The sequence below is a fragment of the Podarcis liolepis genome (genome assembly GCF_965112155.1).
Source record: "Podarcis liolepis genome assembly, chromosome: 4".
NCBI lineage: Eukaryota > Metazoa > Chordata > Lepidosauria > Squamata > Lacertidae > Podarcis > Podarcis liolepis.
In genome coordinates this window covers 43,270,126-43,297,491 of record NC_139558.1, presented here as the reverse complement: position 1 = coordinate 43,297,491, position 27,366 = coordinate 43,270,126, and the positions used below count along the sequence as shown (strand labels likewise).

Below are 27,366 nucleotides of genomic sequence, written 5' to 3'. Positions count from 1 at the left end.
TTTTCAAGCTTTCTCCCCCCCCCCAAAAAAGGGGGGGAGGGAGATTGCCCTCAGCCTTCCCTGACAAAGTTACCCTTTGAAGGGGCTTGACAACTGATGGCAGTGACAGCTTGGCAAGGTCTCCTTGCACCACCATACAATCCTCACGATACATTTGAAACATAACTTCTCCCAAAGAATCCTGGGGACTACAGTTTCCCCCCGTTACAGAGTTACTAACGCCAGCCTCTTTAACAATATACAGTACCCAGGATCCTCTGAGGTACATCATGTACATTGGATATGCTTTAAATGTATGTCTGTGGATCTGTCAGTAGTTATCTTTTCTAGTCAATAAATAAGCCATCTGTTTGAGTACTCACCGTTATTATCAAATCCATGGGTAAACTCATGCCCAACAATTACTCCAATGGCACCATAGCTTAAAGACCTGTAGAAGAAAGGAGAGTTTTCCTTTGATACATACACACTCACATAAATTTTGTAAGACTGTGCAACAGAACGCAGTTATTTGGGCATCAAGAATTTAAAAACAAAGGCATTTTTTCCAAAAGACAGAGGGAAAGAGAAAAAGAAAAATGCTGTTTAATGCAGGGGTGATGAACATTTTTAAAGGCCAAGGAGTACATTCCTTCATGGAGAACATTTCAGGGGGGCTGCGTACCTGAGGCAGAAGTGAGCAGAGCAACAGGTGCGACTCTTGATACAGTAGGCTACATTCCTGCTATGCAAAAGTCAGAGATTTTCTATACACAGAAACCCAAACATCCCTCCATGCAGGCAAGCGAGAGCATTTTCGCAGTTCAAGGACACATTTTAGCCAGATAATCATTTATAAACGCACAAATTATTTATAGTGTAGCCAACCAATAAAAATATGTTGGTTGTGCCTAATGAGCGCTTTTGTATTGATTTGTTTGTTGTTCTTGCTTATTTCTAGGGTACCGACCACAGCTAGTGCTCTGTATGTAACACTAAAAAAACAAAACAATACAGGCCTTGCCCTCTGGTTTACAACTTAGTCTAGATACACAAAGGGAAAGAAGAGAGGAGTAGAAAGGGAGGTGTTCAAGATCAGTGAAATGCCAGTGCTAAGAGATGAGTTTCTATCAGTGTTTAAATACACCAGCGGTAGAAGCCAGATAGATGCCATGAGATAAAGAATTGCAATGGCAGGTAGCAGCAGGGGACAATGGATGAAGTCCGGGAACGACAGATATAATTAGGGGGGGTTATTAAGGGTCAATGTACCAAAGGAGCGATGAAAGAAGTGGGGTGGGGGGGGAGCACAGACAGATAAAAGAGCCTAGAGAGGTGTGGAAAGAATGAAGTCATTTCGTAGGCAACTGAAGACGTTTAAATAGAATACAAGAAGGAAAAAGAAGCTAAGAAATGAAACAGGATTTCTTGGTCCTATGTCTATCTTTAGAAGACAACAATAGAAATAGTATTTTAATCCAGATTGGCATTTACAAAACAAAATTAATTCAACTGGCTTTTTAATTCAGCTGCTCTACAGAAACTTGAAGCATTTCTTAGTTAGCTGAATAATTAGTCAGTTAATAATATACAGGAGTTAGTAGGGAAGCTGTGACCCTCTAGATACTGTTGCACTCAACTCTCAGCATACTCAGCCGGCATGGCCAATGGTCCAGGAAAATCGGAGTTGTAGTCCAACACCACCTAGAAAACCACAAGTCCCCCACCCAAATATACAGACATTGTTTTAGAAGAGGAGGCTGGGATTTCAAAAGCATCTCTCACAAGATTTAGCAATCCAAAACATGCCTTCTGAGTAATGTCTAAAACCTGAAGTCTGGTTTCATTTTAACCCTACTTTTCTCTTTTGTTGTGCCCTCCATGAAACATAGCTGGCATGTAATAAAATGCTTCATACTGATATGTGGTTGTTTTTTCCCTATCAGTGCAAAATTCCATTATAGGCCTGAGGTTAAAATTATACATTCTGTGACAAGTTTCTTATTATATATTGCATTGTAGACAGGTGTGGCATAAATATGGACTACAATCTTAAGAGTTAGACTGTTCAGGTTTTGATAATATCAAGCGGTGTGCCTAGAATATAAAACCAACCCAGATCTCAGCATCTTTCTTTGTGACTGAGAAATATTGGAACAACGGCACAATACCCACTGCATGATCTGTATGAGAAATGCCGTTGTGCTCATGTCCTGCTTGGGGGTTTCACGTGGATCCTGGACTTGGGCAGTGTACACACTAACCCATTAGTAGCAGAACAGTGGAGTTTTTCCTCAGTCTAGAATCGCTAATGCTTGTCCTCAAAATGATGTTCTCAATACAGATTGATTATAGATCCTGCTGTCCACAAGAGAGGGTGTGGTTATTTGCAAGTGATGATTGCCATCTAAGTATACACCCACCAGCAACATAACTGGGCATGTGTGGGTGAATTTTCCATTACTGGGACCACCTACATCTGTTTTCAAATGGACAGATTGCTGTGTAACGCACAATGAATCTGCTATGAGCTTTTCCTTTCAGAATGAAATGGGTTTCTCAATAAGGGCTTTTCAGTGGCAAAAAAGAATCAAGAGATCTCGACTGTGTGTGGACTATGCAGCAAAAACAGTCTCCATCTGGGGATAGCTCAGTTGGCAGAGCATGAGTTTGAGCCCCACATTGGGCAAAAGATTCCTGCGTTGCCGGAGGTTGCGCTAGGTGGTCCCTTCCAGCTCTACAAATCTATGATTCTAGAATAATTCCCAGAGGGATTGATTGTAAAACCACCCTGGGAACTGTAGCTTCTGGGAGGAGAATAGGAGAGTCTCCTAACAACTCTCTGCACCCTTAACAAACCACAGCTCCCAGAACTCTTTGGGGGAAGCCATGACTGTTTAAAGTGGTATCACGGCGCTTTCCCAAAAAATTGTGTGAGTGTAGCCTTTATGTGCATAGAAACCCCTGACATTTGCATGGCTGGAATGTAGCTTACTGTACAAAAGTAAGAGTCGCTTCCCTTGCTCCTCACACTTTTGCCTCTGGCCTTCCTCACTACTTTCATGTGGCTGGTGAGGGAACACTCGTCAGGCAGGCATAGATTATGACCCCTGCAGTACAACAAAAACTACACATATCTCCTGATTTTCCAACTTTCTCAAGAATTTCTACTATGCCGACTTCATTTAGCAAATTATTTGCCAGTTCATTTCCCTTTAGGTTCCTTTTATTTATTTTTCATACCTATACATACAGCATTTTACTTTTAAGACTTTGCTTTTACCTGGGATATTCTTTTCCCCAAAAGAATGGCTTCTGGAGCTCTCCTGCTGGGAATCCTATGATTTAAAAAAAGAGAGAGGCGTAGTAAATTCAGGCCAACTGAGTTCTGAAGCCAGGGCTTTTCTAAGTCTTTTCAGATACTTCCCACTCTTAAGATCAGTGGAGTTAATCAAATGGTTAACATGACCATATATGAATCAGGAACACTGCATTGGCTTACAAATGGACCAGATGCCGAGGCCAGGCAGGCAAAATTTAAAACACATTTAATAAAAACATTAGCTAATTTCTTAGTTTTTCACCCCTTTTTGTAAAATGGATAGCAGTTTAAAAAAACAGCAGAGCTAATTCTTAAGCGAGTGGGTTTTTTAGTAACACAGAGAAGCAGTAGTGGCACCATTATATCTGTGGGATGACTTGTAGCTGCTTTTCCTTCAAAACAAAAATGAAGCACCCTTTTTGAAGAGAGTGATCACGTAATGTATAGTCTGCTCCTGATATAAAGAGCTTGCGGTTGCTGATTAAAAGGAATATTGAACTCTTCTAATCTCCCACCTGTCAAAGACAGCAAACTAATTGATCGATTAAATATATTTATATACTACCCTTCATCAGTTTACAGAATGGAAGTATCAATAAGCAATAAAACCGTGCAACAAAAGCAACCTGCAGATAAAAACAGAGCCATCAGCAAGCTTTTAAAATGCGTAAAAGACTTCAAAGCCCCAGACATGTTATGTTAACCCTTTAAGAAAATCACAACTGCTCAGAGTGTTCTCATCCCCTCCAGATGTCAGAGGATGGGGCTTAAAGCCACTTCTGGACCTAAGAATAACCATTCCTATAATCTGCTTTCTTTTGTATATTTGCTGCTTCTTTTCCAACTATACAATTTTCCCCTGTTTCATCCACCCTCCTCTTGTCTTCCTGCTCCATCTTTCTCTGTTGCTTATATAGAGCAGAAACAATCCTCCCCATCCCTCTGATTTTCTTCCCCTGGACTCCTTCCAGCCAGTTATCATGAGCAGGAAGCCAAACTGCTTCGTCGCTCTCAGATGCATCACAGCTTCCACAGCTGAAGGTGGCCAGGCACTCCCACGTATCATCTCTCAGGAAAGGAAATGGGCAAATACTTCTGCTTTAGGTGACACCTGAGGCAGTTCTCCTTGGTGGTTAGCTTTAAAGGGCAGCAGACTAAAGAGCAGAGAAAACGGAGTTACGGGTGTCCTAATAAGTGATCAAATGGCAGCAGAGAGCATAACCTAAACAGTCTCTACTTGCCATACCTGGTTCTGTATTACAGGCTTTCAATGTCATGTCATATTATATGCATCCATGGAAGGATTCTACATAATTTGATTTCGCATTTAGTTCAATAAAGGTATTGCTTTGGTTTCCTCTTCTCTCTATTTTTTTATTTATTCCTGCTATTACACCACAAAAAAATCCATTGAAACAAAACACCATGCTGCAAGTGAGCCAGACAATGATTCACTTGCCCAAATGGGTTAGACGGTGGGCATTGCACATCCACACACAGTTTGCGAAGTGCCCCTGTGATTGCTTCATCGTGTTCTTAACTTTCAGGTCAATGGATTTCCTAGACTTCTGGATTGGGTGTGAACTGGGCACACGAAGAGGAAATAATATGACTGCTTTGCCATATGCCAAACTCATTCTACTCATGTAAAACATGCTGATTCCCAGACCATCTGCGGGCCAGATTTGGAAGGCGATTGGGCCAGATCCGGCCCCCGGGCCTTAGTTTGCCTACCCCGGGCCTTAGTTTGCCTACCCATGGCTTAGGGTTAGCATTGTCAGAGATGATTGTTTCAATGCACACATATTTGCTTTTCAAAGAGCCCAGCTAGCCTTGCCTCCATAATCCCCTTAAGAAGACAAAAAAATCCTCACCAGCAAGTGATTCATTTATTAAGCTGATGGAGCCATTTCTAAAAATTGATGGAACATCCTCCTATTGGGACAGGAGGCTTTCAGCACTTTCCTTACAGCATCATTTCAAGGGATACACTAAATGTAACTCATGTCGAGTGAAGCAACAAGCAGCATGTTCCTTTGGCCTGCCCATCTGCTATCTGCCGGCTGTTGTTCCCCTGCTGCCTTTGCCACCTGTTTTGGCACTGATGTATGAGACAGGCAAATTGCAGAAACTTATATTCTGGGGATCACAGTATCTCTAATGGTCTACGGTTGTTTGGAACTTGTCAAATAAGCTGATTTCTATGCTGTAAAAACAATTTAATTATACTAGTGTGGAGAGCAAGGCTTCCTTGATTTATTTATTTTTAAATCATAGCCTATCTGGAAGTGTGAATTTTTATTTCTGCCATGTGTGCTGTTCAGTATCTCAGCTTCATAGCACACAAGCATTATAACTAAATACATATTTTTTTACCCAGTAGAATAATTATCTATATATTAAGGTCTAGGCAGTGTGGGTTTCATTTTAAGGAGTTTTCTCTCACAGCTCTGTGGAGGATTTTAGAGAGTATTGCCATCACATCATCTGTTAGTGGTAAGCTAAGGATCCATAATTGCTGTTTTGATGTTGGACTTCCAATATTATTATTATTATTATTATTATTATTATTATTATTATTATTATTATTATTTATTTATTTATTAAATTTATATGCCACCCTTCATCCAAAGAGTACAGAGTGGTTTATAGTATGCAAACACAAAGTACATAATATGCAATATCTAGGGCAGCATGAGATGGAGTTTGGAGGCATCCCCTTCAATCCATTCTGAAAAGTGCCTGGAGTAAACCCACTTTTACACAACCAGGATCTCAGTTACAACTGGAAAATCATAACCCACGTTTTTATATTATTATTACTCATAATAATCATTTATAAAGTGTCATTTGGGAAAAAGCCAGGGCAGCGGGGGCAAGCTGATAAGCACAAACCATGCCAGAAACTGTGAGCTCTGCATTGAACATCATGCATGCTCTGCTGATTTTTTCCATTAAAAATCTTCTCTTTTTTGCTAATTAGCGACTATTTTTCAGCAAAGCTACATGTTAGATGTTTTCCGCAGAGTCTGTGCTTGCCACCAGTAAGCGTCTGAATGTTGCCTCTGCACGCTCTGTTGATTTCATTAATAGTAAATAGATTACTCCGTTATGAAAAGGTACCGTTTAAAAATGGAAAGAGCATATAGTAAAATGTACCTTAATGCTTTCTTGAAGTGCTGCATAGGTACATGCAGACATGTATCCACGCCTACAGCTCAGCTGATTCACAAATCAAATCCTGAGATTCATTTCTTGTAATAGGTCTTCAAATGTCATTTAACTGTTTAGAGTAGCCAAATTAATTTTTACTTAAGTGAAATTAGTTGGGTGATCTAATGAAGGTTGCATTTAAGATTGATTAGTTCATTGATTACTTGGCTAATCAAACTCATTAAACTTTAATTTTGCTTAAATGTCTACCAGCGAAATAACATGCCCTATATCTTGTGAAAACAATCCATCAAGCATAATTAGAAATAGTACATTTTGAAAAATAAATGCATTAATGAATATTAACATTAGCAGATATTTAGTGAATATAAAAGTTACAAACCAAGACCTGAAGTTTAACAAACTGATTATGGAGGGGAAGATCAATAATGCCCTTGTGAATGTGGTTAGTAATTAAAAGCAAAAAAAAAAAAAGGTGGAATGAAGAAACCTGAATTCTTATGAGACATGGATATCTTTAAATCAGGGTTCAGGGACCTGTGGTACTCCAGATGTTATTGGATTCCAACTCCCATCAGACATCTGATGTAATATATGGTGCAATATGGTCATCTGCAGCTTCTTGCTCAGCCTCCAAGGGAGACTTATGTAGAGTACATTACAGTAATCCCCTGTTGAAGTTACCGGTGCATGGATCACTGTGGTAAGCCTATACCTGTCCAGGAATGACCATACCTAGCATACCAGCCATAGCTGGGGGGAAAGCAGTCCACATCATGTAGGCCATTTGTGCCTCCATTGCTAGTGCTAGGATGCTAAGAGCAGCCTAGACTGCTCACTTGCTCTTTCAGGGAAAATCCAAAAAATCCAGAAAAAGCAAATTCCCTAACATACATGTGCAAGGGCAAGGGTACACAAAACACCTGAGAGAAGTTAGTACTAATGAGGAGAATGAGGAGTGCAAACAGAATCAGAAAAGGAACATATAAGGCAATGATACGAAATAATAATATAAGAACTCAATGAATGATGTGTTAAAATGGAAATTCTATGGAAACATATTTCTTGTGAAAAACTCCCTATATTAGCATAACTGACTGAATCTTTCTCACACACACAGGATGAAACCTTTAAAATTAGTCGGAAAGGCCAGGAGGAGGAGCACTACAAAGATCAAACTCAGAGACAAAAGGATGAGAAATATATACAAAAGAGTAACTTTCAATCTTTAGGAAAATAGGAGCAGCTTGAATCTTTTAATTAGTAAGCCTGCTTGAACATGTAAATTCCAGAACGACTCTGCCCATTAGCCATAAGAAAGCTGGTGAGCTGTTTTTAAAGTGCTTTCTAATCAATAAGCTTCTGATTAGCCAGATTATTTATGTACGGGTGGGGGGATCCTTAAGAAAAGTCCAGCAACTATGCGATAATCCCCTCCTTTCTAACTGGGAAGAATGCTGCCATGTACGTCTCTTAATATTTACTTGGCTACCCTTCTAGAACCTCTATGACAAATACATGCCCAATTTGATATGCACATATTTTAATGTAATTTAAATAGGCATTTGTACAAAAAAATGAGGAGGCATTCAAAACTAATTTTAACCTTTTTAATCTCACTAAAAGAGAAACTGGACCATACTGAGCAATTATTTCACTGTCTCACTAGTTTAGGACAGAAATTCATCCACAATAACTTTGTTTCCCGAAAGTATAAATCCCTGTGGGAGAAAAACATGGGGCATGGGATGACACCCACAGCGTACATTTAAAGCACATGATTTCCCCCAAAGAATCCTGGAAACTGTAGTTTACCTTGCATAGAGCTACAATTCCCAGCACACTTGACATACTACAGTTTTCAGGATTCTTTGGAGAAAGCCAGATGCTCTGAATGTGTTTTAAATGTATGGCATGGATATGGAAAACAGAGGGATCGAGTGAGGTCTTAAGGCAAAAGGTTTGGGCTTAACCTTCTTTAGCTGCTCTGACCTAAATAGCCACATTCGAGCAATTGAAGGAGAAAGCCAGAATGTTTTGTTTTAAGACTTTAATATCTTTGGTTTATTAGTCAGTATAGTAAATATCTCATGCCAACCTAGCAGTTCAAAAGCACAAAGTGCAAGTAGATAAATAGGTACCGCTCCGGCGGGAAGGTAAACGGCGTTTCCGTGCACTGCTCTGGTTTGCCAGAAGCGGCTTAGTCATGCTGGCCACATGACCTGAAAGCTGTACACCGGCTCCCTCGGCCAATAAAGCGAGATAAGCGCCGCAACTCCAGAGTCGACTGGACCTAATGGTCAGGGGTCCCTTTACCTTTATAGTAAATATATGGTTGTAGTGATTAACTACATCCTTTTAGGATCCAAAGAAAACTTTGGTTGAAGTGCTTCTTGATGCTCTGAAGACCATTAACACATAGATAGAAGCCCTATTGCGCAATTCTTATGTGATGTAGATCATGCCTACGTACATACAAGAGTCGAGCCATACTTTTAGAATATTTTTTTAAACAACCAAATGTTTAGGGTTGCCATATCTCAAAACTAAAATTCCTGACACCTGCAAAAAAAATGGGTTTTGGTTTTTTTTAGATTTTTGGAGGGAACAACCCCAAATTGCTGGTTGTTGGTTTTTTTTTTAAAAAAAAGCTTTCTGAGCTGTTTCCACTGCTTTTTCCAGCACATTGCCATACATCTGGGTTTTCCTCACATTTTGCCACTTTGGCAAAATTCCCCCTACACCATTTTTACACCCAAAAACCAGGCCATGTCAGGAATTTTCCTGACATATGGCAAGCCTACACATGTTGTGTACAGTTGTCAGTATACCAAAGTTAACATGTGAAATCCTCCTCTTCATATGCTGATGTTCCATTCAACAGGTCATATGGGTGACCTGATTGTGTGGACGATGCAGGGAGGAGTTTGAGCCCTGGTCTTTCTATAGGGGTCCCAATATGTGGTAGTTTAAAAAAAATGATAAGGAGGAGGTTGATCTGCCCCAGTCTGTATGTGAACACACCATACACACAAGTTACAAATATATATGGCATAGATATATATGTCAAGGAAATGTTTTGCCAAAGCCATTTGGTCACCTGTATGTCAAAAGGCCTGGTTATATTCTGTGTTAAGTTTAAACTACCGGGGGGGGGGGCGGCATGTTGCTGTTAACACAGAATACAGGAAGCAGTTGCTCCAACAAGAATAAACCATTTGAATCAACATCCTGTTTCTTCTTCCTAAGAGATGAATAAGAACCTAATAAGAGCCTCTGAGGCTCCAATACTTTGGCCACCTCATGAGAAGAGAAGACTCTCTGGAAAAGACCCTGATGTTGGGAAAGATTGAGGGCACAAGGAGAAGGGGACGACAGAGGACGAGATGGTTGGATAGTGTTCTCGAAGCTACCAGCATGAGTTTGACCAAACTGCGGGAGGCAGTAGAAGACAGAAGTGCCTAGCGTGCTCTGGTCCATGGGGTCACGAAGAGTCGGACACGACTAAACAACAACAAATAAGACCCTATCTAGTCCAGCATCTTGTTCTCACAGCGGCCAACAAGATCCTTGTGGGAAACCCATGAGCAGGACCCGAGTACAAAAGCACTCCCCACTTCCCCAGTGTGGTGTAGTGGTTAATAGTGGTAGACTCGTAATCTGGTGAACCGAGTTCGCGTCTCCACTCCTCCACATGCAGCTGCTGGGTGACCTTGGGCTAGTCACACTTCTTTGAAGTTTCTCAGCCCCACTCACCTCACAGAGTGTTTGTTGTGGGGGAGGAAGGGAAAGGAGAATGTTAGCTGCTTTGAGACTCCTTAAGGTAAAGGTAAAGGGACCCCTGCCCATTAGGTCCAGTCGTGGCCGACTCTGGGGTTGCGGCACTCATCTTGCTTTATTGGCCGAGGGAGCCGGCGTACAGCTTCCGGGTCATGTGGCCAGCATGACTAAGCCGCTTCTGGCGAACCAGATCAGCACACGGAAACGCCGTTTACCTTCCCGCCAGAGCAGTACCTATTTATCTACTTGCAATTTGACGTGCTTTCAAACTGCTAGGTTGGCAGGAGCAGGGACTGAGCAACAGGCGCTCACCCCGTCGCGGGGATTCGAACCGCCAAAATTCTGATTGGCAAGTCCTAGGCTCTATGGTTTAACCCACAGCGCCACCCACGTCCCTCAGGGTAGTGATAAAGTGGGATATCAAATCCAAACTCCTCTTCTTCTCTTCTTCCTGCAGTTTCCAGCAACGGGTATGTATAACCATAGCCCTGATGCAAGCGAGCACACAGAAATATGCTGCTTGCGTACCTATATACAGCAATAGACAACTCTAAATAAGTGCAGTTCATGCCACATGGATTTGTTGACTCTTGAAAACAGCAGGTAGCAAGATCTCAAGGTCAAACACTAGCGATACAAAAAGGTCAGGAGGAGAGATGCAAGGCACAACTGCTTGTATGCCCATGACTGATTGGTTACGTTTGACAGGTCTCGGCTCTTGATGCTGTTAGACACAGCTAGCTGTGAAATCCCAGACCAGGAACCCTGACTCTCCTTTTCATTTTTCTTTTCTTTTGGGACAGCTTTGTTTAATCTGCTATAGCATGGCAGCTCTGGGATCCAGATCATACCAAAATGAAAAAGAACTTAAACAAAATACCAGAGGATTCAGTCATGACTAATCACAGAGACACATTTCGTGCTGTGAATCTGCATACAAGCACTTGTGCTGACGTTAGCAGGGACAGTCTGTTTTCTCAACCAAAGAAACCATTAAAATCAGTCTTAAATAACCTTAAACAAGTAAAAATAAAAATGGATAAATGCCATAATAAAATAACGCATAGAAAAGGGAGGGAAAACTGCCAGAATAAAAATTCCTTATTGAAGCCAAAGTTTGAAGAGATAATTGTGCATAACAAATTCAGTACTAAATAATACTGCTCAATTCTGCCTAGCTAAAACTTAGAAACTTCGTTAATTGAGCAGCATATAAATACTTTATTTAAAACACCAACAGCAACAACCCTGATTTTATGAGCCTGAGCAAAATCAGAGAATTTATCAAGCTTAAAGTCACATGGTTTCAATGCCAAACAAGGTGCAATAATCAAAGACTAACTACTTCACAGATCCATGCCTTCATGGCTTCTATCTGTTTCTAGCAACATAATTCCTTTAAGCAGAATTTTATTTTTAAAATAAAAATTAATTTTAAAAAATACACTATCCAGGTATTTGGAAGCTTAGCATGCCTGCATTAAAGCCTGCATCTGTGATGAAAGCTGGCTTTGTAATCTGCAGCAGCTCCCATAATACTAACAGGAGCCCGATCCTATTCATGTTTTCTTTCAGAAGCACATAAAGCTGAGCCTACTTTTTTCAGAAGACTGAGGGTCGTATCCAGCACTGCATGCATGATGTTCCACTTCTGAAGTGGGACTTCCCCTTCCTCTTCTCTCCCTGTACACTCCCATTTTTTTCTCAATCCATAGACCCACCCAGAGGCAAGGGCAGGACAAGTGCTCCTTTTCTTGCCCCATTGTTCTTCCCTAATAGAGGCAGAAAGGAGCAAGGAGAAAGAGCATCAAGGTATGGGATTCTGGAATTGGTAGTAGGTCTCCTGATGAGCTATGGACATCAACAACAGCTGCCCCACAATGCTTAACCCCTGATGTTGTTCCTGGAAACACCCAAGGATGTGACAGTGGCTGGTACCCGAAAATATTAATAAACCTGAAAACCACTTCTGCATAATTGGTTTCATGCTGCACTAGCTATGTCTCTATAGGAACCACATGGTGTGTGCAGGTACCATGTTACTTTCCAAAGCAATACGCTTCTTCCTGGTGGGACAGAAAGTGTTATGGCATGGGGCCATGTAACCTGCCTACTCTAGTTGGCTCCTGTATGGGGCCATTACGTGATCATGTTGGAGCAACTCCCAAACTGTGGTAGTAATGTATTAATAGGCCCTTAGAGTCACAACGGCACCAGCTAGCAATTGGCACAGGGGTAAGAGAAGATGAGACTTTGATATTTGAGGAAGCAAAGGGGATACCTTTTTTCCCAAGTAAGTAATGCGGTTGTAAGTTTAATCAATGTACATTTTACTCACTGATCTGATTTGTTGATGAACTGTAAAAGGCATTGACGGTAGTTGGACTTGTAAACCACCTGCGGAAATAGTGAGAACAAGTTAAAGTTGATGGTTTTGGGAACAAAACAAAAGTAGTGAACTCTGTAAACTGAGACCACAATATTTAAAAAATCATCACCACTGCTTTCATGACTTTATGGCTTATGTTCAAAGAGTGGCCATAGAGCACATCCTTTGCATGCAGAAGACCCCAGGTTCAGTTACCTGACATCTCTAGTTAAAAGGACCAGGCAGAAGATGATGGCAAAACCCCCTGCCTGAGACCATGAAGAAACATGGGTAAGTTGGTGTAGAGAATGCTGAGCTACATTGACCCAACGGTCTGGCTCAGTTTAAGGCAGTTGCAAATGCATTCCCCACTCTCTGTACACACTTGCAGCTGCATGAATATCACATGGACCTGCGCTCCAGACACCACTAACAACAACAGTGCACTGCACCCACATCCTGTATCAGCACAATGTGCAATTAGAACACCCACTCCCTTTGGCACAAAAATCTATTCCTGGTTGTCAGTGTCCCTCCCTGCATGTCTTCTTTCAAATAGCTCCTCAAAAAAACGGTTCCACAGCCTGGCATACTCTCCATTCCTCTGGTCAAACTCTTCATTCTTTATGTTCACCCATGGTAAAAATTGTGCTGAAACTCAGTCAGAAATGTGTTTTGAATATCAGGATGGAATCCAGGGAGTTCCCTCCTTTCCCTACATACACACACACACACACACACACACACACACCAGACTTTTTTTCTTCACAATCCATTTCCCTCGTGGCCTTCTTTGTCCTTCTCTCCCCCTCCTTCTGGCACAACACTGTTCCTGACCAGGCTTCACCATCGCAAGCACATTGCAGCATCATACTGATTAAGTAACATCTGGGGAACAAGTGTAGATTTGTTTCTGAATTGGAACATTTAAAATTAAATATGTGTATTAGATATTTGAAAGTCCTTGTTGTTTCAACCATTTGATGGCACCCTGTCTCTCATGATTGAGAATAAATGCAAATAAATCAATTAACACCAGAATCAATGAATGGGAACGTCTAATAAATCTTCTAAGGGCTAAGCTGCTCAGAAAATTACTTAAGGGCTGTCATAGGCCATGACTTCAGTAACTTTGCTTTTTACTTTCTATGTAAAGAGAAGAATTACTCTCTCTCTCTCTCTCTCTCTCTCTCTCTCTCTCTCTCGCCTGAAAGTCCTTTGGGGAGCAAGTGCTTGAGAATGAAGAATTTTTTTTAAAAAAAAATACTTTAAAAAATTGTTTCTGCATTACTGTAGCCAAGGTAGTTTACAACCTATAAAAATATCCAACAAAAATCATCTTGTCATCTATAGCAATTCAAAATATAACTAAAAGCAAATAAGCAAAATTCAAAATATATGTAATGAAGGCACCAGGCAAGCCTCCCTGGGGAGAACATTCCATAGATGGGGAGCCACTGCAGAAAAGGCGGTTCTCATGTTGCCGTCCTCCAGACCTGTCACAGAGAAGGCACATGAAGAAGGGCCTTAGGTGATGATAACAGGGTCTGGGTCAGTTCATATGGGTAGAGGAGGTCCTTGAGATATTGCAGTCCTGATCCATTGAATGCTTTATAGGTCAAAACCAACTCTTTGAATTGGGCCCAGAAACTAACTGGCAGCCAGTGTACTAAGGCTAGGATTGGCTTTGTACACTGTCTTGCCCTGGTGAGCAACTTGGCCACTGAATTCAGCACCAGCTGAAGTTTCCGAATTGTCTTTAGAAGCAGCCCCATGTATAACACAGTGCCGTACTCTAACCTAGATGTTACCAGAGCATAGATGACACACGTTAGGCTATCCCTGTCTAGATAGGACTATAGCTGAGCCACCAGCCAAAGCCGATAGAAGGCACTCCACGCCACTGAGGCTACCTAAGCCTCAAGAAACAGTTTACTCATTTCTGTATATTTTTGAATAAGCTGGAAAACTGGAAATTAATGAATTGAAACATCACAGAACACTATCGTATGAATATCTTACATATCCATTATTATCAACTGAAAATAATAATTGTCCTACCAGAATTTAGAAAGAATTGATTTATGTCTCTTACACACAGAGAGAAAATGATAAGATGGCAGATATATATATTTTTGTCAGATAATAGAAGCCAGAAGATGACTGACATCTATGCTGAGGAGTTTGGGAGAAAACATTTAGCAGGGTTGACTGCATTCCAATTTCAGAGTCATTTATGGCAGCAGCCAAATAAACTAATTTGAAATGCAGTAGCACGGGCGCTTATAAAGAGGTGCCCTCACACAGGACAAAAATGAATGACTTTTGCAATGACCTGCAGGGAAACATTTGAGACACTGGACATTTTTATTGGAAATTTAAAATGCCATTGCATTTCAAGTCTCTACCATGGTCTCAACCTTTGACACTATCTCTTTTATTCATATCTGCTTCCACTGTCTCAAAGCTTTCTCTGTTTCCAGGTTCTTGCACAAAGAGTTCTACCAGATTTCACCAAGAGTCCTCAGTTCTGTCCTATGAGTCTTCTTCAAGCGACAAACATTCAGGACACTTTAAGCAAAGTATCAAGTCTTCCAAATGCATTTTTTACATTTTTCATTGGTGTAACAAAAGATATTTTTCATCCCGAAATATTTGTACTATTGGGCAAACAGGCAGGAAGATTCTATTTTAGTTTTATTCATTAGATATTTTTATACTCTGCCTTTCCTCCAATCCAGAGCACAAGCACACCAGTGCTCATTAAACACTAGAGATTGTGGCATCTTGACTTAGTTAGTATAGTGTGCTTTTTTTCCTCCCCCCCCCCTTTTTTTCCTTTACTATATTTTATTGGTTTTCAAAGGCGTGTTTTTCTTAAGAATCAGCCTTATCTATGTTTCTGAAACTCACTTTAGTTGAAGACCTCAATTTACTTACTTTGTTCAAAAAACTCTACACTCAAGGCCCGCAAAATGAAGAAGATATAGACAAATTCCTTGGAAAATATGGATTACAAAACATCTCTCATCAAAGTAAGATGGATTTGAACCAGAGAATCTCAGAACAAGAGATAGAGGCTGCCATTCAGAATATGCAACTGGGCAAATCTCCGGGACCAGATGGACTGACTTCCAGATACTACAAATCGCTGAAGGAATGGTTGACTCAACCACTAAGAGAAGTTTGTAATGAGATCCTTGAGGGAAAAAGGGCGCCTGAATCGTGGAAAGAGGCATATATTTCACTCATACCAAAGTCAGAGACTGAAAAGACCCAACTCAAGAACTACCGCCCAATATCACTCCTTAATGTGGATTACAAAATTTTTGCAGACATTTTGGCAAAAAGATTTAAAAGAGTTTTGATGGAGAAGATTCATAAGGACCAAGCAGGCTTTCTCCCTAAAAGACACCTGGCAGACAATGTAAGGAATGTAATAGACATTTTGGAAAAGCTAGAGGTGAATATAAACACTAAGGCAGTATTGATCTTTGTGGATGCGGAGAAAGCCTTTGACAATATTTCTTGGAGTTTTATGAAGAAGAATCTTCATGGGATGGGGGTAGGCCGGGGTTTTGAGAATGGTATGGCTGCAATATATTCTGAACAAAAAGCTAAACTGATTGTAAACAATGTTGTGACTGAGGAACTTAAGATAGAGAAAGGAACACGACAGGGGTGCCCGATTTCCCCATTACTTTTTATTTCAGTTCTGGAGGTGTTGCTGAACATGATAAGAAATGACCAGCAGGTTAAAGGTGTGCAGGTCGGAGCTAAACATTATAAGTTAAGAGCGTTCGCAGATGACCTAGTATTGACTTTGCAAGAGCCAAACACTAGTACGAAAAAGGTATTAGAAATAATACAACAGTTTGGCCAGGTAGCTGGATTTAAGTTGAACAAGCAAAAAACCAAAGTTTTAGGGAAAAACCTAACAGATATGGAAAAGGAGAAATTTCAAGAGGAAACAGGTTTGACTGTGGTCAAGAAGGTTAAATACCTAGGGGTCTACTTAACATCTAAGAATCAGAATTTGTACAAGGACAATTATGAAAAATGTTGGTTAGAAATCAAAAAAGATTTAGAAATATGGTCAAATTTGAAATTGTCAATGTTAGGCCGAATTGCAGTAATCAAAATGAATGTATTGCCTAGAATGTTATTTTTGTTTCAGACCTTGCAGATTATTGATAAGATGGAATGTTTTAAGAGGTGGCACAAAGATATTTCGAAATTTGTCTGGCAGGGCAAAAAGCCCCGAATTAAATTTAAAATATTGACAGATGTTAAAGAAAGAGGGGGGTTTGCCCTGCCGGACCTGAAACTGTACTATGAGGCAGCAGCTTTTTGCTGGCTCAAAGAATGGATGCTCCTCGAGAACACGGACATCTTGGATCTGGAAGGTTTCAATAACGCTTTTGGTTGGCATGCATATCTTTGGTATGATAAAGCTAACAGTGCCTTTAAAAATCACATTGTCAGAAAAGCATTGTTTAATGTTTGGATAAGATATAAAGATCTATTGGAAAACAAAACCCCTAGATGGGTGTCACCAGTGGAGGCTAAAGCAGTGAAGAAACTCAATATGGAGGTCGGATGGCCGAAGTATTGGGAAATTTTAGAACAGGATGGAGATAAGTTCAAACTACAAAGTCAGGAGAAATTGAAGTATAAAGTAGAAAATTGGTTCCAATATCGCCAAATAATGGAATTCTTTAAACAGGACAGGAAAGTCGGTTTCCAGGTGGAAAAATCAAAATTAGAAACCGAACTGTTAGAACCCAATACTAAGAATCTATCTAGAATGTACAACTTGTTGTTGAAATGGAACACACAGGATGAAACAGTTAAATCGGCTATGATTAAGTGGGCTCAGGATGTTGGACATAACATTATGTCAGCTGACTGGGAATGGTTATGGAACACCGGTATAAAATTTACGGCATGTAATGCCTTAAAGGAAAACATTATGAAAATGGTATACAGGTGGTACATGACCCCAGTCAAGCTAGCAAAAATCTATCACTTGCCCGATAACAAATGTTGGAAGTGTAAAGAGACTGAAGGTACCTTTTATCACCTTTGGTGGACATGCCCGAAGATTAAGGCCTTCTGGGAAACGATCTATAATGAAATGAAAAAGGTACTTAAATGTACCTTCCCTAAAAAACCAGAGGCCTTTCTCTTGGGCATTGTCGGCCAACTGGTGACAAAGAAAGATAGAGCCTTTTTCATGTATGCCACAACAGCAGCAAGAATACTCATCGCAAAGTATTGGAAGACACAAGATTTACCCACTGTGGAAGAATGGCAGATGAAAGTGATGGACTATATGACACTGGCCGAGATGACAGGCAGAATCCGTGACCAACGAAAAGAGACGGTGGAAGAAGAGTGGAAAAAATTTAAAAGTTATCTTAAGGACTACTATAAACTTAATGAATGCTAAAATGTTGTGGTTTTCAGAAGCAAAAGGGTACAGGGATACAAGGTTAGACTATAAAAGAGGACTAAGATGATAAAGATTGGAAAGTAACAATTGGAAGTTGCTAGTTGAATTTTGGACATTGGGATGCAGAGAGGGGGGGTATGGGGAAGTCCAAGAAAAGAGGTTTATGAAAATATGTTTGAAACTATACGTGTATGTTTGTCATTTTTAGTGTTTGTCTGTTTTTCTTAAAAATTTTGTAAAACCAATAAAAATTTTATAAAAAAAAAAAAACAATTTACTTACTTTGCCCTAACCCATAAGAGCAGGGAATAGCTAACTCGGGCATATCAAGAATGCCAATTTTTCAGAAAGGCCCTTAATTCACCACGAGGCCCCTTGTAAAACCATCTGAAAGTTGCCATAGGTCTGTTTCATGCAGACAAACTTTGGCATACGTAATCATTCCCGTGAAAGAAACAACTTCCACACATCTACTAGCAGATGAACTGATGCCTGTATGTCACTGGATGGATGTGCTATCTGATTCCATTCCAATCTCCCCATCTGTGCATGCAACAAACCAGGTAGCTTAGAAATTTGTGTGTACATTGTAAAAACATATGTTGAAACTGGTGTAGGTAAGGGACAAGGGACTTCAGTCCTGGAAGCTGAATGTGACCCTGCAATGCTCTGTTTCCCAGTTCTCAGGGTATTCCTCATGCCATCCCTCCTTCCCAGTTCACCCGCCCACAGCATTCCTACTCTGTGCCCTCCTCACCTGCTTCTGCCTGGCTGGAGTGTGTCCTTGAGCTGTATTCAAGCCTCTTCCTTGCCTGGATGAAGGGATCAAGTGTGTGTAGAATCACTTGGCTTATATGTGGCTGGAATATAGACAATATGAACCCTCTTTGACCCACAGCTGGCAGAGGAGGCGGTGGTGATGGGGCTGCCACTGGGGGCTGCCCAGGTGGCACTGACCCATCACAGGGCTTTCTCAGTGGTGGCTCCCTGGTTGTGGAGTACACTCCTGAGTGAGGTGCACCTGTCTTCTTCACGATTTAAGTCTCAGGAGCAATTTGAAAACATTTCTGTTTACCCAGCATTTGGTAGTAGTAGAATACTGCTATTCCTGGAAACCCTGAGATCACTGGGTGGAATAATGTTTTTATGTATAACTGCTTTTAGGTAGTTTTAGAATGTTAGAATTAATCATAGAATTGTAATATTTGAAAAGACCCCGAGGGTCATCCAGTCCAACCCCCTGCAATGCAGGAATAAATATGACTAATTCAGGTCCATTGATTTCAATAGGTTTGTGCTGAGTAAAACTTAGTTGAATACCACCTAGCATCTTTTTAGTACTTAACAGTGCAATCCTAGGCATTTCTACTCAGAAGCAAGTCGCACTGAGTTCAGTGGCACTTACCACCAGGTAATCTGCAAACTTAGTGTAGGTGATTTGGCATATTCTTGACATATTCAACAAATGGAGCCAGATTCTGACTTTTCATGCTTGCTTCCCTATAATTAGAGTTGGAACACATCCCAGAATAATTTTGCATGGACAGATTTTTAAATATAGGTTGCTAACAAATTATGTTAAATTTCTAGCTTAATACAGAGCAAGCAGCTTATGTGAAGAGACTTATTTGTACAGCTCTAATTAAACTGATATCTTTTCAGAATTTTACTGCAGGATTCCAGGCTTGGTCTTGAAAATATTTTATGAAGAGAAATTTGCTTGCAGTAAATCCAAAATTACAGATTGCAGAACATATTCAACAAACAAGTACAGGTGGTTATCTATATATAGCTTCCCCCCCCATCCATATATTAGTCCCTAAAATATGCTGCTTCATTGTTACACCAGTTTCGTCACACACTAGGGCCCAGTGTGCAAACACATAGCAAACCTAACCATGTGTCCTCCTCAGATGTAAGTCCTATTGAATTCAGTGGCTCTTACTCTTGGGTAACTGAGGCTAGGATGCAGCCTAAGCCTACAGTGTTGTTTGGGGCAAAAGACAGCTGACAAAGAAACCCATCAGAAGGAAGCACGAAAGGAAGCAATGAGGACATGTTTACTTACAAGGGGAGGGAGATAGCAGTCCCCCCATGGTAGCTCCAAAATGCAGCTGTAGCTGATCAGCAAGTAGTTTATTCATGGCATATAACTGCAATACATACAACTCACCTATATACAGTCGTATCTTGGAAGTTGAACAGAATCCGTTCCAGAAGTCCGTTCGACTTCCAAAATGTTTGACTTCCAAATCGTGGCTTCTGATTGGTGGCAGGAAGCTCCTGTCGCCAATCAGAAGCTGTGGAAGCCCCGTCGGACATTTGGCTTCCAAAAGAACGTTCAAAAACCAGAACACTCACTTCCAGTTTTCAATCGTTCGGGAGCCGGAACATTTGACTCCCAAGGCATTTGGGAGCCAAGGTATGACTGTACTTAAAGTCAGAAGCAAAATACATTTGTAGTAATATATTTTCAAATATATCATCCGCAGGTGATAACATATTGTGGAACCTGTTCTGCAGTCATGAATATTTAGACCACGCCTCTAATGTGGTGGGTGGGTGAGGTCTTCCACTGGGGCCCACAAAGCCTCAGAGTCTTCCCACTCACTGCCTCTTCAGTAATGAGGTGGTGAGGGAAGTCACCCAAGTACATTTTGAAGGCGGAAGTTGGAAGAACAACACTCTCCCATTTATTCTTGAATTTCTATGTGCTTTTCAAGGCTCAGATAAATTCTTCTGGATCCAACTTTTACCCAGGAAAACTGTGGGTCTGGGTGTGGGTGAATGGCTGGGTGGGTGGGTGTGCGCACACACACACACACACACACACAGGTGCACAAGAGTGCATTCTTTCTGTTTCTTAGTGGGGCTTGGGACGATCTGGACAGGCAGAAATGACTAGAGTGGGGTGTTGCCCGCAGCACCACTCAAAATCTAAAAGTGCCCCCAGAACTAAAAAAAGTTGGTGAGTCCCAATTAAGACTCATTTGCTTCCGTTGCATTAATTGGCCCCTTGAAACTCAAACAGTCTCTATCTTTCATAGGGGCTCAGAGGCCAGCCCATAGAAGATAATGATGCCAGAGCTGAGAGATGGGAAGTGATTATGCTCACGTCACATGCACAGTATATCAATGGACTCCTCATTTTCTACTGGTACAGCATTTTGAGAAACACACATGTAGAAAAAGAGTTAAGCCACATAAATATGAAGATCAAGTGGAGAAGAGGTGACATTAAGCAGTCCTTGAAGGAGTAAGCATTATTATTTTTATTTTTTTGAGATAAGCTCAATCACATTCCACCTCATGCTGAGTCAGGGAATAATCCCCTTCATTTCAAAGTATGCCAGAAATGGGGTATGATTCACAGGGGACAGCCCTAAACTTGTATATTTCAGGGATTATCTGCCAATTAATTTCACCTTCAGTGACATTTTCCATCATACTAAGAATCTCTTCAGGGTATATTAGTGCAGCTAATAGCCACTTCCACAAGAATGAAGGATCAAGGGTGTTTATCTCCTTCTTCATAAAGGAGCAAATGTTTTTTGCTGCTCTGGAAACTCATGGTGATATAATGCGTTTTGCTGATCTATGGCACAGAATAGTCTCAAACAGATACCTTCAGGGTTCTCTCTTACAGTTTCAATGTATTCTTCCATCACAATCACTATATTGCTGCAGCCACTGCTAATGCTTCTGAATAGTATCACAAATAGTGTCACAGACGCAAGGGCTCCAGTCCATAGATCTCCCTTCCTCATGCTTGCTATGAAACACCACCCCATTTTCCTTACCAAATATTACCAATGTTGATCAATGGTTAAAGGGCCAAAAAAAGATACCTGAATTCATCACACAGGATTGGTACTATTAGACATGTCAGTGCAGGCAGAGATCTGTCACATACCCTGTTTTCATAGGCATCAGCTATTTTTTTCCACCCAGTAGGGAAAATCCATGTCACTGCATTGGAAGCAGGATCTAGAATCCTATATGATAATAGCAAACTCCATCTCTTAGTGCCTGTCCTTATGTAGTGAAAACAGCACCATTCATTCATGAGAAGGTGGCATCAGCAGGCTTGGGAGGGGGCAGGAGTGCAGCTCAATGAAGACTGAGCATGCTCAGTGGGCATGAAATGCTGGCTACTTGTTGGGTGGGGCAGCAGGAAACTAGTGGGGAGGAGAATAGAATGGAGTATCCTAGAAGAGATCATGGCTGGCTGGCTGGAACCCTGAATGGGAGCATGTGGCAACATTTGTTTGCAAGTCCCACTTCCCTATATCAGACAGTACACAGCTACTCTCCAGAAGCTTTTAGTAGACTTTATGGGGCCACGATACTACTTAAAGTGAAACATGAATCCCAAGAAGCACAAATGCAACTGGCAAGGAATAAACACTGAAGTTAGGTCTTTGGCAAGCAGTGAGTGACAACAGCACCTTGCCGTGTCTGTGAGGTGTGCCAATTATTGGCAAAAGACAGATGCCTATCCAACTCCTGCTGCTCATCCACACTGCTCTCTCCTCCTCATATGCAAAAGTGCATTCCTTTGCAGTCTGGTCAAAGCCAGATGAACATTTGAAAACACATTCTAGGAGAATAAGTTTGATAACCAGGACTAAGCCAAATCTGTATTTCCAGCTCAGGTTTTCATATGGAGAAAACTCAAATTCTACTGAAGTACAGCATCAATTTAACTTGGAACAAAACATTTTAAGTGACCTCAGGTTATGTGCTAAGTATATATTAGGTTATGTGCTAAGGTAACTTAAGTCAGTAACAGCAACACTTCCTCTTCTTTTTAGAAAAATCTAATGTACCAAAATTGTACCATTCCAAAATTGCCACAACTGCCAGCAGAAATCCTATCTCATTACAATTCCATTATTTGGGGGGGGGGGTTGAAAGAAAAGAAAAGAAAACACACACATTCAGCTCCAAACCAACCAAAGCTAAGCACTTTTAATTCTCATTGATTTCACTGTGTGAGATTTAAGCACCTGCGTAACTCCACCATTGAAATCAATGAGGCTTAAAAGTGCCTAACTTTGGCTGGATGGTGCCCTGAGTGTTTATGCTCCCCGCATGTCAATTATGTGATGAAACACCGGGTCTAGTTTTTGATAATGCATTTCTTTTCTACTCACTCAGTTTTTGGAACCTCTTTTCTCAGCCAGTAGAAATCGGACTGCGCTGCCTGCTTGCGGGTCTGAAGCACGTTGCCAAAATAGTCCGTTTCTAAAAACTTCATCTGGGAATAGAATGCGAGGGTTATGCAAGTATAACCAATAGATTCAACGAGGAAAACAAAGAATAACTTTAATGTCTGCAAAGCAAAACATTCTCATAAACCCTATGCTCTGAATTGAAATGTTCTGATACCGAGCAAGAATTCATTTGAGCTTTTCTTCACAGATTTCTTTTTTATGTTCACATATCATTTCCATAGAGCTGCACCATTTCTATTAAATCCATAAACAGCAACTGTTGAAGGAATGGGAATTGCCTTATAGAATTGAAGGAATGGGAATTGCATTACAGAATTTTATTTTTACTTGTTATGCCCGAAACCCCTAATCCACTTACCTGGACGTAAGCCCCACTGAACTCTATGAAACTTGTTGACATGTGAATGTCGGGAAACTGGTGAATATTTAGAAGACTGCCAGAAATTGCAAAAATGCTGACATTTCCCAAGAAATCCCACAGTCCGCAAAACATTTTTGCCTACTATTCAGCAACTGAGATACTTTTCAAATAGTTATTCTACAGGTACTGCTTGTATCTAGATATACGGCAAAGCAATCCTATGAAGCAGGGGGGAGAATCCGAGTTGAATTTTCTGACACTTCAGAAGCCCTGCCAGCTCAGTGCAGTTGGCACAAGGGGAGGGTCTTTTTCTCTGCCTTTCCCCCCTCCTGTAGGGAGGGAAAGACTGATGTTGTTCAGAGCTTTTTTGGAGTAGAATGGAGGGGGGATGAAGGGGCTTGGAATCCAGTGGATCCTCAGATACCCCTCACATGTCCCTTCCATCAGGATATCTACGCCTGCCCAGTTTCCTGCTGGCATACTAGAGATGGAGGCGGTGAGCTGAGGTGAGCCTTGTCAGTGGCAGCACAGCAATTTCTCCACATCCAATATCCCCTCAGCCAACTTTCCACTGGCTTTAGGATTACATCCTAAAATATTGTGTGCATTTCAGCCACTGCTTGCCATCTACCTTTTGGTGCTAAGTAAGGTAAAAATGCCAACCTAGCAGTTCAAAGCACGTCAAAGTGCAAGTAGGTAAATAGGTATTGCTGCTGTGGGAAGGTAAACGGCGTTTCTGTGCGCTGCTCTGGTTCGCCAGAAGCGGCTTAGTCATACTGGCCACATGACCTGGAAGCTGTACACCGGCTCCCTCGGCCAATAAAGCAAGATGAGCGCCGCAACCCCAGAGTCGGCCACGACTGGACCTAATGGTCAGGGGTCCCTTTACCTTAAGGTATAAATGAGGGCAAACTGTGCAAGTGAGGGCAAACTGAACTATCACACCCCACCCTGGGGCATGCAAGAGCAAAGAGTTAATCATTCTAACAAGGGTAAGCAAAGCTAACAGCATGCATTTAAACACGAGAGGTTTGCAAGCAAAATAAAGAAAGATTTATATATATATATTAAAGCAGATCTCCCCCTGGAGTTTTAATACTCACAAAGCAGCTCCATTTTTATTTATTAATTTTCAAATTACACCCAAGGGCCAATAAATAATTTACAACATCGAGGAGTAACAAAATATGACTGCTGACAGTGTGTAGGTGACTCAGATAACTAGTAATCAGATAGAACACCAGGACCTCCAGTTCAAACTCAGACTCTGCTGCTACAGATCGTAAGTCGTTAATGTCTAATTACTGCTCCTGGCTTGTTTGAAAAGTATCGGCAGCTTAGTGCAACTTTCAAAATACCAAAGAGTGCATTAAAAAAAACCATCACCTTCCACAAAACCTTTTATTCTGGCGTATGTAACAAAAGCTGCTTAACCTTTGAGATGTAAGACTGACTTCATATTTCTTAAATGTCAAGTTAAAAATATATTGGGAAAATGTTTGTGAAAAATTATTCCCACCCTGCCTTTTACATTGGTAAAGTTAAGGAATTTGTAAATTGTATTTCTACTGTTTTGAAGAAAATACAACGCATAAACCATTTGTAAAATATTAAGAAGGGTTACGCCTACAATACACTGTGAGTTAAGCCTAGTTGAATATCACAGTTTGTGAAATATAAATGCTACTGATATGTTTATTTAATAAATAATTTTGTTATTGTTCCCCCCCCCCCACTTATTCCAAATTACTTCTATTTTTGGTTGACCAAGCAACTTGAAAATAAACTAGATCTCCTACTTTCATCATTCCCAACTGTAGAGTTATTGCCTAGAAAAGATTTGTTGTAGCTGTTTGGCTTGTCGGGCTTTAAATATCTGTAACTATGAAGTTTCACACTACAATGATTTGATAAGATGTGAACATAAAGCAATAAAAGGAGTGACTTATTATCATTTCCCAGCTTGCTTTAACCATCACAGGCAGAACTATGGCCTCAGTGAAGACACTGTGTGGTGTATTGTAGGGCTACATATTTTTAGCTTACTGAAATATACAGCAATTTTGCAGTAGGATTATGACTCAGAAAATGGGTTGCAACTTCCATTAATTTGTTCCAACGACACAGCTGACAATGATCACTGTTTTGTCTCAAAGACAGACACTGCATATATTGCAAAATAAACATAACTAGAGACATGGTTAAGACTTCCCTTTATGGATTAAATAAGGCTTGGAGTACTTACTCATCGCCCTCCATTTCAATTAAAAACACTTTATCCTCCAGAGATGTGATGCTTAACAACAGACTCATGTAAATAATGTGGGAGATTAAGCAGAACTCAAGAAATGTGCAAAGCAAGGGAAACTGTGCTATAGCTAAAGGCATACATTTTAAGAGCAGAAATGCAGCACTCAGAAAGTTAATATCCCTTTACCTCCTGTGGGAGCTCGATGTGTCAGTGTGCAAGCCATTTATGTCTTGGACAATATATCCTGAAATAATAACTCCTTTGAGAACAAAATTTCAATTTTGAATCAAATCCCAATCAAACACCATTGCAGTCTGTTGGTTTGGGTTTTTTTTTAAAAAAAATCAAACATACACCAGGCTTATTTTAAGACACTAGCTAGGTAATGCAAAGTAATTCCCAGAGGTGTCTATACTCTGTGCACACACATACACAAAAGAGCCCGTGATTGGCTGAATGTTCTGAAAATTGCTTCTTGCAATTTTTTCAGCTTCTGGAAGAAAGAGACTAGAACCTGTGCAGGACAGAAAAACTTTGCACACACACACACACCCCAAAAATTTCAGGTAGTCATACCCAAATGCCTTGATGCCTGTTCTTGTGCTTGAAATTGCTTTTCAAAATGGAAAGTTGAGATTCTTGTCCCCAATTCAAATTCTATCTTGCTGCAGTACAATTATTATTATTTATTAAATTTCTATACCGCCCTTTCATCTGAGAATCACAGGACAGTTTATGATATAAAAACACAAAAATGCATAACATAGTAACAAACAAAATAATATCCCACAGTTTAAAAAAGGCCATAGATTGTTTAATTAGCCAAAGGCCTGTAAGAAAAAGAATGTTTTTGCCTGGTGCCTGAAGATATGCCATGAAGGTGCCAGAGAAGGCCTTCCTGGGCACCTGGGAACCTCTGCAGAAAAGGCCTGTTCTTGTGTGCTACCCTCCAGACTTCTCACAGAGGAGGCACACGAAGAAGGGCCTCAAATGATGACTGCAGGGTTTGGGTTGGTTCCTATGTGGAGAGGCGGTCCTTATGGAAGATGGGCATAGCCAGGGAGACAAGGGGGCAATTGTCCCCTAAATCAAGTAAATCAATAAAAAATACTTAACTGAGGTACTGCCTCCACCAACATAAATCCTGACTACACCCATGTAATGGAATTATGACTATAAGGAATCAACACTGCCTCAACAGATATGCTATACTGTGTAAAAAGCCTATGCATATAATCTTTTGTTGTGCAAAACCTTGCTATGAAGGAGCACACACATGAGGAAGAAAGGAAAGAGGAGAGTTGTAGGTGGAAAAGAGTAACCCCATGATGTGTGGAAGAACCTGCCTTCCATTTTCTAACTTTCCTCCCTAAGAACTTGCAAGATGAGGTTTTTCCCATGAAGATAGTCTGGAAGGAAGCCCAGCTCATAGAATTTCG

At 40.8% G+C, this 27,366-nt stretch overlaps 1 protein-coding gene and 1 long non-coding RNA gene across 2 annotated transcripts in view; one reads left to right on the top strand and one right to left on the bottom strand.

The window, feature by feature from the left end:
* Window positions 1–27,366, bottom strand: part of PHEX (phosphate regulating endopeptidase X-linked) — a 102,107-nt gene that overhangs the window by 8,639 nt on the left and 66,102 nt on the right. The window contains exons 17-20 of the mRNA XM_083501865.1: window positions 23,235–23,338; window positions 12,594–12,652; window positions 3,263–3,317; window positions 363–430 (exon numbers count right to left, since the gene is read on the bottom strand). Of these exons, the coding sequence (XP_083357991.1) occupies window positions 363–430; window positions 3,263–3,317; window positions 12,594–12,652; window positions 23,235–23,338 (286 nt within the window). The remainder of the gene's footprint in view (window positions 1–362; window positions 431–3,262; window positions 3,318–12,593; window positions 12,653–23,234; window positions 23,339–27,366) is intronic.
* LOC310706401 overlaps window positions 1–27,366 on the top strand; it is a 303,174-nt gene that overhangs the window by 219,143 nt on the left and 56,665 nt on the right. The window lies entirely within an intron of this gene.